This window comes from Pelmatolapia mariae, linkage group LG10_11, assembly GCF_036321145.2.
Source record: "Pelmatolapia mariae isolate MD_Pm_ZW linkage group LG10_11, Pm_UMD_F_2, whole genome shotgun sequence".
NCBI lineage: Eukaryota > Metazoa > Chordata > Actinopteri > Cichliformes > Cichlidae > Pelmatolapia > Pelmatolapia mariae.
This window is the reverse complement of record NC_086236.1, coordinates 21,888,260-21,901,144: the sequence shown is the minus strand read 5'-3', so window position 1 is coordinate 21,901,144 and position 12,885 is coordinate 21,888,260. Positions and strand designations below refer to the sequence as shown.

At 41.0% G+C, this 12,885-nt stretch overlaps 1 protein-coding gene across 3 annotated transcripts in view; it reads right to left on the bottom strand.

The window, feature by feature from the left end:
- The window catches only part of LOC134637995 (serine/threonine-protein kinase PAK 3), a 34,666-nt gene that overhangs the window by 5,020 nt on the left and 16,761 nt on the right, over positions 1 to 12,885 (bottom strand). For 2 of the 3 annotated variants that reach the window (XR_010095213.1, XM_063488605.1), the window contains exons 2-11: positions 12,155 to 12,348; positions 11,938 to 12,038; positions 9,122 to 9,275; positions 8,955 to 8,992; positions 6,009 to 6,071; positions 4,492 to 4,647; positions 4,236 to 4,410; positions 3,537 to 3,600; positions 2,469 to 2,517; positions 283 to 395 (exon numbers count right to left, since the gene is read on the bottom strand). Coding sequence is in view for 2 of the 3 variants with exons in the window: in XM_063488605.1 (XP_063344675.1) it covers positions 283 to 395; positions 2,469 to 2,517; positions 3,537 to 3,600; positions 4,236 to 4,410; positions 4,492 to 4,647; positions 6,009 to 6,071; positions 8,955 to 8,992; positions 9,122 to 9,275; positions 11,938 to 12,038; positions 12,155 to 12,326 (1,085 nt within the window). In the remaining variant the exon portion in view is untranslated. The remainder of the gene's footprint in view (positions 1 to 282; positions 396 to 2,468; positions 2,518 to 3,536; positions 3,601 to 4,235; positions 4,411 to 4,491; positions 4,648 to 6,008; positions 6,072 to 8,954; positions 8,993 to 9,121; positions 9,276 to 11,937; positions 12,039 to 12,154; positions 12,349 to 12,885) is intronic. The other variant, XM_063488606.1, reaches the window with a different exon arrangement.

The following is a 12,885-nucleotide window of genomic DNA, read 5'->3' as shown; positions in this document are numbered from 1 at the left end:
GTAAACTTGAGTACTAACAAGAAATTGTAGTGTAATGTTTTGGTTATTGGAACTAGCAACATATATGTAGTAAGTAGGTGACTGCATAGAACGTGAGGCTGGAATAAGTGGAAAAAATCTCCACTACGACTCTTCAGCTCATCAAGCTTTAACTGTGTCCAATGAAGAAATTAACAACTATAATGAATTACCATAATTAACTCATTACACCTACAGTGTAGATTTAACACAGAAGCATAAATCTTTCTACTTATTTTTGTGACTCTACAGGTGAAATCAAACCTGTCAAGGTAGTTCACTATGTTGGAGTTTTTGTTTTCCCTCATCACCAAGATCTCATTGATGATCAACTCTTTCTTGGGCTGTTGCTGCAAGTTCATCTGCTTAATGGCCACCTGAGAAAACAGACAAGATATACTGGGTGTACAATAAGTTCCCCGATGGCTCAGTAAGGAAAAGGAAACAATATACAGAATGTTAATGTTGTTAAATAAACTCCTCAAAAAATGAAAGGAACATTTCAAAAACAAAAAGTCTTGCTGGATAAGGATGCCGCATCGTTTGACGGAAATGGAAATTATCAACTTAAAGCTGAAATCAAAGATCCCGAAAATCAAAGTGAAACACTGATGCGGCAGGCTAATCTATTCTGCTGAATTGTCACTGCAGAAACTCAAAATGCTACTCAGTAGTTTGTGTGCCCCCCACGTGCTTGTATGCATGCCTGACAACACTGGGGCATACTGAGACGAAGGTGTCCTGGGAGATCTCCCAGATCTGGACCAAGGCATCACTGAGTCTGAGGTACAACCTCAGACATAACATCCCAGAGGTGTTCAATTGGATTTAGGTCAGGCAAACGTGGGAATTAGTCAATGCTATCATTCATCTGCTAGGTATTGCCTGCATACTCTTGCTGGGTTTTGTCGTGCACCAGGAGGCAACCAGGACCCACTACACCAGCATAGGGTCTGACAGTGTAGTCTGTTTCTGATACGGATCAGTATCTCAGTATCTAAGGTTTGACTCTCATCATCCACTGGAGCACAAACTGGGTGTCATCGGGACGCTACAACACAGAGCGAACACCATCCCCACTGACACAGCGGCCAGGGTGGCAGAAGAACAGCACATCAAGAAGGCCCTGAGTGAATGTGGTTATCCCAGCTGGACTTTTATCAAAGCTGGAAAGACACCTAAAGAAAGCTCCAGCCGATCCAGGAGAGAAGGACAACCGCTGCCCAAGCGAAAACCTGTAGTGATCCCATATGTGTCAGGAGTATCGGAGCAGTTGAGACGCATTTTTTCTAAACACCGGGTCTCTGTGGCTTTTAAACCCCAAAACACGCTGCGCCAAAAACTGGTCCATCCCAAGGATCGGGTCCCCCGACACAAACAGAGTAACATAGTGTACGCTGTTAAGTGCCAGGAGCATTGCCAGGATTTATACATCGGGGAAACCAAACAACCTCTAGCGAAGCGGATGGCACAACACAGAAGAGCTACCTCGTCAGGCCAGGACTCTGCAGTCTATTTACACCTACAGGCCAGTGGACACTCTTTCAATGATGAGGATGTACACATCCTGGACAGGGAAGAACGCTGGTTTGAGCGCGGAGTCAAGGAGGCCATTTACGTGAAAAGGGAAAGACCATCTCTGAATCGAGGAGGGGGCCTAAGGGTACATCTTTCACCATCTTACAATGCTGTGATTGCAGCCATTCCCCAACTCTCTGTGAATGGTACTCATGACCATTGATCAGTGGTCTTTGATCAGTGGGTTTTGGTCAGTGGTTGTTGATCAATGGTCATGGGAATTTGCATAATTATGATTAAGGAACTGACCTCCCAGCCCATTGTTCCTTCAGTGGGCTGGTTTCAGTCATTATGCAAATGTTCTGTTTATAAGATTGGGGAAACCTGCAGTCAGCTGAGACTGAAGAAGTCACTTGGATGAGTGACGAAACGTTTCTCCCACAAAACGCTACGTCCAGATGAACAGAATCAACTTTTGGAGATCCGTTTCTGATTGTTTTGGTCAGAGACATTCACACTAGCATCCTGCTGGAGGTCATTTTGTACATCTGGCAGTGCTCATCCTGTTCCTCCTTGCTCAAAGGAGCAGATAACGGTCCAGCTGTTAGGTTGGGGACTATCTACGGCCCTGTCCAGCTCTCCTAGAGTAACTGCCTGTGTCCTGGAATCTCCTCCATGCTCTTAAGACTGTCAATGGCACATATTGATGTGTCATCTTGGGGGCGTTGGATTACCTGTGCAACCTATGAAGGGTTCAAGTATCGCTTCATTCTAAATGCAAAACTAGTGGGAAAAAATGTTAGAAAAGACGAGGAGGGAAAAATGTCAGTGGCCTCCACCTGTAAAACGATTCCTATTTTGGGGGTTGATGCTGTACTCTGATTATAAAGAGTTCCTTTACATTTTTTTGAGCAGTTTACAGTCTGTTATACCTCTTGGCCGGTTGCTATATCGATGGCAGTGTACACAGTCCCAGACGCTCTGCAAAACACAAGATCAAAATTACACCAGCACTGCAAATAGTGGTGACTTTTTACATTATTCAGAGACCTTCAGAATTAAAATATGAGGTGTGATAAAGAAGCCCCGAGGGCAGACTTATATAAATCAGGTTTTACTTGCATTACATCAGACTGATCTCATGTTCACAGTCACTATCTCATGGACCTTTGCACTGTTGCATGAGCAGCTGCTAACTGTAGTGTGTTAGTATGACCAAATTTCCTTTTTCCCTTTCTTTTGATATGGAGACAAGTCTAAAATTAAGTTGTATTCTAATGATGTTATGAAATTAGGAATTAACATAGTGGGGAAAAAGTCCACACTTCATGCCAGATATGTTTTTTTTGTTCTTCTTAATGAGCTAGATTTCCTAATTTAAACCTTAGCAATGACAAGCACACACACTTGCTTCCAATAGCTGCTCAAAGGAATGGTATGCAGCCAATCTGTCCTTATTAGGAAGCATAACTTGTAATACAAGAAAAAACCTCCACTGTGAATTGAGGCTTTGTTTTTCCCCCTCTGTCTCTTGCTGTCAGCTACACCTGTACAACTCTGAATAATGAGGCACATTTTTTTTAAAGTTAAAGCCTGACAAAGAATAAATATACAATTATCTACTGTTTAAATAAAAGCTTCCTGATCCAATATGGAAAAGGTGAGCGCGTCAGAGCCGATAACAGCAACACCACTTTTATCTGTGCATATGTACAGGGAGAGTGACAGAAAGCCACAGCGTTAAAAAGAACAAAAGACAAGGAGAGATAAAGGGAGAGACACAAAATGGCAGAGCTAATCTGGCTCTTGGCTTTTTCGGGATAGAGTTTTCATTTCCTCTCTACTTATTTTTCTTCCAGTAATTCAGCCAAGTTCCCTTCTGCCTCTGCCCCCCTGAAGTGGTCACTACAGCTCCCCATCTCCTGCAGAGGCTGGCTGTTCCTGAAATTGCTCTATTTCAGTAACTGTGACGGCTGGTTGATGATCATGGAAAGACTTACCCTTGTCCTATTTTCTCGAAGCGTGTGTACTTCTTTTTGGGATCCCCCACACTCACAATACTCCCTGAGACAGAGAGAAAGCAGATATATAATGATTGTCCTGTACTGTGTGTATCAGTGCACGCTGTCAGGAGACGCTTCATCCAAACACACACAGGCACACAAAAAAGAAAAAAAAGGAAATGTTTTTATGCCCTTTCATTTCAGGCAGACCCTGCACAGAGAGCTTATGTACACTCACATCTACTACAGAGAGCTTTTCTGGGTATTTCAGCTAAAGTTGCATTGCAGAGATGGGAGAAATCCACTATTCCATGTTCTTTTGAATTATTCTACTAAATATAGAGGTTGCATACTAGATGTAATATATGGAAAACAGCCACTGGAAACCAAACATTCAGCCTCTCTTTTTAAATCAGCACAGCGCACAGCTCAGGCCACACACACAGACACAAATCGACACAGATACATATCAGAGCATTAGCTAGTGCCGAGCACAAAAGGTCACGTCCTCAGAGTTGTTATAATGAATATACAGATTTTAACCTCAAAGCAGTTTATATTTTATATTTTTGTGCTTGGCAATGATCATGAATGCGACTGATTTTGGGCAAATAGATGAGGCTGTATTTCATAAATTTATCCACAGAAGTGTGGAGTGGGCAGTGCGTAAGAACATGGAGCTGTAACTGTACATACTGAGTCTCTCCAGAATCTCCTCGTCCGTCATTTTGGACTTTTTCTTCTGCCGGTCGGTGTGGCGATACATTGTGTTGGGCGTGTTCTCCGGCTGGACCTGCGACTCCGGTGGAGTCAGCACCTCTTTTACGGGGGTGGGAGGCTTTGGTGGATCCATGACGGAGCGCGTGTAGATCTGCAAGAGAAGCAAGATGTCAAAGGAGTTGCAGAGGTATCACAGCGCAACAATTCTGCAAAGCGCACGATGCCAACTAACAGATTTGGTGTGTTCCGGTCGAGGGGCAATGACCGGGGGCAGTTCGTCGTCGTCGTCCTCATCCTCTTCCTCTTCTTCCTCCTCCTCTTCCTCCTCATCCTCCTCCTCTGACACAGGCGGAGCAATTGGGGGTTCTGTTGTTGATGTTTTGGCACCCTGGAGGGTAGAGTTAGAAGTCAGTGTGGATGTATGTAGATGTATGTGCCAGTGAATGAAAGAAAGAGAATGCAAAGAAAAGTGCAGATTCTTAAACGTATCCACTGTTTTTTGTTTTACAGTTTTGCTTTGTTACTGCTATTTGTGAACAGTCTGTAGACCCCAAACCAGCCAAAGTGCAGGATCTGATTCTTGGCCAGTTCAGGTTCAAAAGGATTTTGTGCAACATACATACATAATCAGATTACTAAAGGCCGAAAGTACGCCGAGACTAATAAAGACAGCATTCAAAACTGATTTTAAGTTAGCTTGCGATTAGCATGAAGCCAAAACAATTTTCAGTGTCACTTACATGAAAGCAGCAAAAACAAATCAGGATTAATTGTCATAAAAAAATGTTAATAGCAAAGGAAAGAATAAGTCAGGTGTGAGCTAAAGAGAGAAGAGTGAGGTGGCATCCAGTGCAGCTTATCAGAAGCATTTTGAGTTGAGGGGACTGGTAAGGTGTGCCATGAGAATGAATTTTTTAAGTAACAAACTGTTAAATATTTGACTGTAAGAGATAGCATACTGCAGCTCTGCAGTGTGCAGCATGGTGGTGAGCTGCAGACATACCGTTGATGTGGAAGTTACCTTTTAACAAGTGTGATTAATAAGCCCCAGACATATTTATTATGTCTAATGCTCAGCCTTTCCCCCCTCTAATCCAAAACTCTACTTGCCTTGGATCATCTTCCTCTTATGGAATGGAAACACTTCATCCATTTCAAGTCTTGTCATGCATAAATGAAGCAGTGCAGCTTAGTTCTAGTGATTAAAGGGAAAGGGTCTGGCTGAGGGAAAAGTCTCAGTCCTTCGTTCAGACATACTGGGCCTCTGACCTGCTCCAAAGTGGGCTGGGCCAAGACTGCAGTACAGGAAAGGCTGTCTGGCTAACTGTAAACAGTTAGCCAGCAAGGGAGCCATGCGGTAATGTCTACAATGGTGATGAAGTTACAGGCAAATTACTAGATTAAATTTTCAGGAGTATGAGCTCATACATGCAGTTTGACAGTCATCACAACCCTCTGTGGCATGTGCCACTGCTCTGCTACACGATCCAGTCAAAAACCAAAAAAAAAAAATTAACAGATGCTCTTTGTGGTAGATAACAAATATATCTGGAACATCAAAAACAAATAGATCCAATCAATCCCCCGTGAAATTTCAGTGCAGAGAGTGATGATGCCTTCATAATGAAATATTGTGTGCATTTTGCATTAGCCAGATGGCATAATCAATAGTAGGAGGTCAAATAGTTGAATTTAGCTTCAAGGCCAATGCAGAGATAAGTCATGTGGATAGTAATATGGAGGAGTTACCTTGTCAAATAATGCGCTGCAGGTTCTAAGGCTGACAGGAGGCCCAGATGACAGCAGTCGGTTCTGAATGTGAAGGTTGAAAATGGGAGGATTTACTCAAAACAAACCCACACATGTGTAAGACTATGTGAACTTTAGGAGAGGGTGGAGGGGGCAGAGGTGGACGTCATGTCCGTGCATTATATCCTAGAGCCAGCAAGAGGAAAGGACATGATAGAGATATCCTACGTCACCTGAGGCCTGTCCATGGGACTGAAGTCCTGAACAATCTTTGTTGTTTTATTATTATTTTTTATGTTATATAACCCTCATATTTGGACACTACAGTACGGACAATAACATTATCCTGAGCGGATGCATGTATGCGCCTAATGTCTGATTCTGTGATGAACCAACCTTTTCAACCAAAATGAGATCGCAGCTGAATGACACCTGTCTAGTCAAGCACACGCACACACACAGGCAGAGTGATGTGTCAAAAATATGTCCTTTCCACTATATTTACTTTGAAACCTGAGAGTACTGTGTTTAAGTAAATGACTAGTACTTTTCGCAGTCATGTTGCATTAGCTGGCAGCCGGGAATGTCGATGGAGTTTGCTTTTTGTCTTATTTGTAATTGTTGTAGATACTCGAGCATAATCACTACTCGCTGCTGATAAAAATCAAAGCCTCTGGGAAGCTCTTCTCTCAATTAACCATCCACAGAATGCTCGTTTTGTGTGAGCACAACCAAACTGCATGAAATATTATTCTTCTCATTAAAAAAAAAGACCCATGCACCAACCATGCTGGATTCTCAAGTATCAGACGTTACAGTAACAACATCAATACACAAGTAATGAAAACAGCCAGTGCAATGTGAGATATAACCCACGCTCCTGTTGTGAATGTAGTAACATGAACAGCGGTTTAGCGACAGGTATTTGTTGACAAACTCGTAATAAAAGGAAGCTAAGGTGAAGTGGCCCTATATCATATGACTCAACGGTTGGCTAACTGGGAGAGACTCCTAAAAAGCTACAACAAAGAAGGAAAACCCAAACATGAATCACTTAAAGCAACAATTAAGAGCCAAGAAAACTGAGGACAGGCAATGTCTCCTGAGAATGTGTCAAATTATTTTGACTGTTTCATTTCACTAATGTAATTTCTATTAACCAATAAAAAAAAAAAGCACAAAGTAATCATTGCTGCCAAAAAAATCTCTGGGGTGTATCTAATGTCTCATAAAGGAGGACTCTGGGGATAACGTTTGGCACTTTAAATTCCTCGTGAATTTCTGCCTGACCAAATCTTGGATTTGGATGCAGCACGATGTCTGTACTGCCAAAATATGCAGCTATATATGTATGCTGAGCGAAAGTCAAGGTCAGGCAGACACCGGGGGCTCAAACTGAAGTTCAAAGAGCTCAAATGAAAATCTTAGATATAGACATTGAATAGGGTTTTTTTTATTATTATTATGGGTGGCAACCTCTACGTGCTAAAATATGAAACCAACATAGCAAAAGCTGCAGTTTCTCTAATCACCACTTGAGGCTGCAAAGTAAAGTGCTGCACACTTCCACATTAAAATGCTCAACATTACAGCAGAAATAATGATGTTTACAACCTGGTACAAAAAAAGAAGCTGGATTTTTGTTTACGCCCAAAGTTAGGAGTGCAGCTGCTTTGACTGACAGTTAGATGGAGACACAGGCTGTTGTAGCAATGTGCAGTTAGTCATTTTATTAGAGATTACTTCACAGTAATTAGAGGCATCTGTATCTGTGCAGTGCACCCATTTAAACATGGTCGCTCCTGGCTGTAGACAGAGCTGCTTACAGCATACAAAACATTAGTTTTCACATATTTTTCTGCATAAAGTGATGTTGAAATAATATGAGGTACTGTAGCTGATGAGGAAACTATTTTGTCTAAGAAAAGTCTTCTTCAATAGAGGAGTTTTTGGCAACGTTCCTGTAATTCTGTTTCCTTAAGACTTAAAATTGGCACTATGACCGATAGCTGAGTCACCTCTGCATGCTGTTGAGCACTGTGACGGTCCAAGATTGAGATGCTTTAGAATAGCCTTACTGTGCTCACTCACACAATCTTTTAGATGGACTGCCACACCCATTTGCCCTTCACAGGCATACAGCTGTATCAAGCAATAGCTTTGCATGAAGAGATCCCAGCGTAGTTTGCCCGGGGCAGCAAATCCTACTAAACAGACTCGGATTCCACTTCTTCACCCAGCGTGCAGAAAGCATAGATTACTCTGGTCAAAGTCAGGAATGAGGTCAGCACAGCGGGAGTCCTTCTAGATGCAGTTGAGGCTCCGGCTATTTCAAAATCTGGTTAAGTCGATTGGAAAAATAAACAATGCTCAGTGGTGGCTCTCGCAGCAGCCATCGTTTCTGTGCGGGAGCTGCAAGAGTGTTTGTCATGTATGCAAAAGTCAGGGAATTATGCCACATAGTGAGGGCAGTAAGCCTCCAGAGGGGAACACGCACACTCTGTCCATTAGAGCGAGAAGGCTGTGTGAAGAGAACGTGCCTTAAAGTAACACAGTCTATTCTAGAAAATCCCAGAAAGAGACAGTGAGGGTGAAGTGATGAAGATTTACTGGGGTGTAGGTGGAGAGGCACATTAATACTCTGAGCTTCAGGACAAAGAAATAAACCACGTAATATTGCAACTTACCTGTTAAATGATTACACTGTTCGATAAGTCATAAGAATATATTTGCCTCCATCCATTAATCAGACATTTTTGAAAGCAATAAAATGTTGCAGAGATCGTGGCTCTGGCTATGGGTCAGAGATTTGATATACCATCGTAATAAGTCCAGGGATATGAAGAGAGCAACTGGCATAAACTCTGTTAGATTATGATTTCTGAATAAATTATTTAGTCATAGAAAACCACTAACAGTGACCAAAGAAAGTTTACAAGAACTCACCAGAGTGTTTGCTGCTATGTACCCATGTGCTGACTTGTCTGAAATGAAAAGAAGACATTTTTTTAAAACAGCATACTGAAAATCTTTTGTATTAGATGCAGACCTCAGATCTTTTGGCCTTTTATATTGCTAACTGACATTTTCCATGAGTATTTAAGTGAGATTACCTCCTGAAGTGAAGCTCATGTACTTCTGGTTGTTGACGGTCTCTTTGGAGTCATAAAACTTCAAGACATCCAACACGGCCTGCGGGTTCTTCTTCTGCTCCAGCTTGGTGATGTTCGAGGTCTGTAAGAGCCGTGCCCACTGCTCTGGGATGCCCTTTACAAAGAGACAGAGGCCACAGGTTAAAGCATCTCGAGACAAAAGGATCAATCTGTGTCTGAGAGAAACACAAAATGTTTATGTAGGCTTTTCTCACATTTTTTAAAGTCATGGTATATTTGATCACTAAAGCTCAGTGATCAACAATTTGAAACACATATCGATTAAATAAAAAGATCCTTAATATTCCACGTAAATAAATATTCTTTATATTGCCAGTCAACAACAAAAATTGATCAGCTTTTTATAAGAAATGAATTTTAAAAGAAAGCCGCTAGCTTTATCCTTGTATTTAATTGGTTAGTAAAAAAAAGCATTATTGCTTTCTTTACTCTGAGCATAAAATAATCTTTTGAGACAATTTCTTCTTTTTTATCTTTAATGGGAAGTGAATATCCGTCAACAATGGCTTTCTTTCATGCCAGCTTTGTAAACTCATGCACATTTTTACTATTAAAAGCAAATCAGCTGCTGGGGGAAAAAAGCTGGCAATGGGGGTTAAAAAAAAGAAATCATACTTGGAGGGAGATCAAGGGAAAAATCGAGAGCGATGTACTTTATTCTCCCTGAAAACCCTGAAACAAGTAAAAGTGGCTGCTTCAAAACTCTTAAAAGAGCTCTGTGTGTCACAGGCACATAGCTTTTAAATGAACAAGGAACTATTTGTTACTGATACTGTGCTGCACATTTGGTAGTCAAATAGTCCCGAATATGTATTCCTTAGTGTAAGGACGTTTTTATAGGGTTGTGATGATAAGACGCAAACGTCCTACAATTATTTTTTAGAATAGGACAGACTAGACTAGACTTTGCATTAGTAGTTTATTCCCAGTACTGTCAAACTAGTCTAGGTTCAATATATGTATCTCTGTTATTATGAGTGAGTGGTTGTACGAATATGTTAATATGTTGTTTTTATCGTTTACTGCATCTTTTTAATACTTTTCCCATTAACGAGAATCTCACCAAGGGTGCTAACAAAATGCAAAGAGTGTAATAAAAGATTATGAACAACTATAGTACAAAATAAAGTTATTGTCCTTCAACTATATACAGTCATGTGGGGGGAAAAGTTTTCACAGCAGTCTGCATGGTCCTGTGAAAAAATAAGTACACCCTTACTGCTTCCACAAGAACTGTTATGTAGCCAGGTGCTGCTAATAAAGTGCACTTGATGAACTGGTTTACTTGATGAGTGTGAGCACCAATATAAAAAACACAAGTTTTAGCAGTTTGCTGGTCTGTAGCATTCAAATGTGTGTTAACACAGTCCCACAATTTGGAGGTGGCGGCAAATTCATCTCAAGGTCAGACCACACAAAAAATTAAGAGCTAGATCTTAGACTCTACAGGCCTCAGCATGTTAAATGTTAAAGTTCATGACAGTACAATCAGAAAAAGACTGAACAAGTATGGCTTGTTTGGAAAGGTTGCCAGGAGAAATCCTTTTCTCTTTAAAAAGAACACGGCGGGATAGCTTAGGCTTACAAAGTACAAGACTTTGGGAACAATGTCCTTTGGACAAGGGAGACCAAAGTGGAGATGCCTGGCCATAATGCACAGCACCACATTTGCTAAAAAAATAAACATCAAAGCATAGTGGTGTAGACGTGATGATTTGGGCTTGTTTTGTAGTCATTAATTCGACTAAAAACTTCTCTGGTATAGCAAAAAATATTCTAGAGTCAAATGTGAGGCTGTCTGACAGAAACTGGGTCATGGCACAGGACAATGATCCCAACCACAGCAATGAATCTACAAGAGAATGGCTGAAAAATAAAAAAATAAAAAAAGGTGTTGCAATGGCCAAGTCAAAGTCTAGACCTCAACCTGAATAAAATGCTTTTGCAGAACCTTAATAGAGCTGTGTTTAAATAAATGCTCGCAAACTTCAGTAAAATGAAGGAACATAAAGGAGAGTGGGCCAAAATTCCCCCACAATGATGTGAGAGACATACAATTACTTCACATTATTGCTATTACAGGTGGTTCCCTGAGTTATTGAATAATGTGGTGAACTTAGTTTTACCCAAGACTGTAGTTTTTACTGTTCAAAATTCACCACAGAGTAGTAAATTGTATTCATACATCTGTAAAGCTTTAAATAATTAGAATAATTACCTTTGCATTTAAAAATCTGTTCTGGAACTGCTCTACTGAATCACAAACTAGGTAATGCCAAAGACAGTCCATTGTATTTCTTGCTAGTACATTAAGTCTGCATAGATTACCTAACTGCTAATAAAAGAATGAAAAGAAACGACGCATACAACGAAGGAAAAAAAACAAACTGAGAACAAAGAGCATTAAACAGTGAAAATAGAGGGCGGGTAAAATTCTGTTTCATGGTATTGTATATCTAGACTTGTGTAACAGCATCTACCGCAAACTGAGACTGGACCTAAAATGTAATTTACCAGGAAACACTGAAGGAATTGAGTGCAGGTTTCACATGATGGGTTCGAGTGATTGTCATTCAGGTCACTTGTATTACCAAACCTATGTGGAGGAAATTTAATTACTAGCTGACTCTATCACTTTAGGGAAATGTGAATTTTGAAATGCGTGCCTGCAAGTTTGCTTTCAAATGAGAGGCGAATTTTAGAAGCACATCTGTCCTCATTTATATGCCTGATCATCGGGTGAAAGGAATACTCACTGTGAATTCTCCTGTTACAGCATCAAAGCCAACATGAATGGTGTGTTCGAAGTCTGAGGGTAGGGATATCTCAGGACGTTCCTTCTCTTTCTTCTTGTTTGCTAAAGGAGATCATCATTTTTAACATCTATTTTTTCTTTACACACAGGAAACAAGTAAACCATGTGATCCAATGTGCTGCTGAGCCTGAAGGCGACATGTTGAGAAGGATACTCACTCTTGTCTCCCCCGGGGAAGATGGAGCGCAGGCGGACCTTCTTGTTTTTCTCTTCAGGAGCCATTGGAAGTGGTTTAGATGCGTGATTCACTGATGAAGAGTCTCGGGAACTACTGTTCATTCTCAAGGGGGGGGCTGGTGGTTTCTCTTCAATATCAACACTATCAGACATCTTTAGTAGCACTCACAATGCCCTGGGAAAGAGAGAAGGAGAGAGGTGTAGGAGCTCAGTGTGAAAAAGACTATGTATAGATCAGTAAGAACTCAAACAGCAGCAGGTGATGAAGGCTACAAAAACCCTCTGCACTGATCTTAATTTTGAATTTCACTTGCACTTAGCCCTATGCATAATACACAACAATGTTAAGTTTGCTAAACTGAGGAATACCATTTTTATACACAAAAGCGTTATTTCCATTTGTAGTACATATTAGGTGTTCTGGTTCACCAAGACCTGCTGTGTAAAAGGGAGCAGGCATCAGTGACACCAATGAGTAATGACAATGAGTAAGTCAGATACAACATGAAAAGAAGGAGCTGGGATGGAGGTGGGTTGCAAAGTGGTTTGCTGATGCACAGCACCCGTGGACAGGCTAAAATTGTAGGTTGTGTAGGCCATCGGCTGACAAACCATCTAATATGGACTGGCAGTGAGATCAGCTGATCTGCCAGGATTGTGGCTGCGGATGACTTCATGAAGAAACGCTATGCCTGATTGATCTTTATTAAGG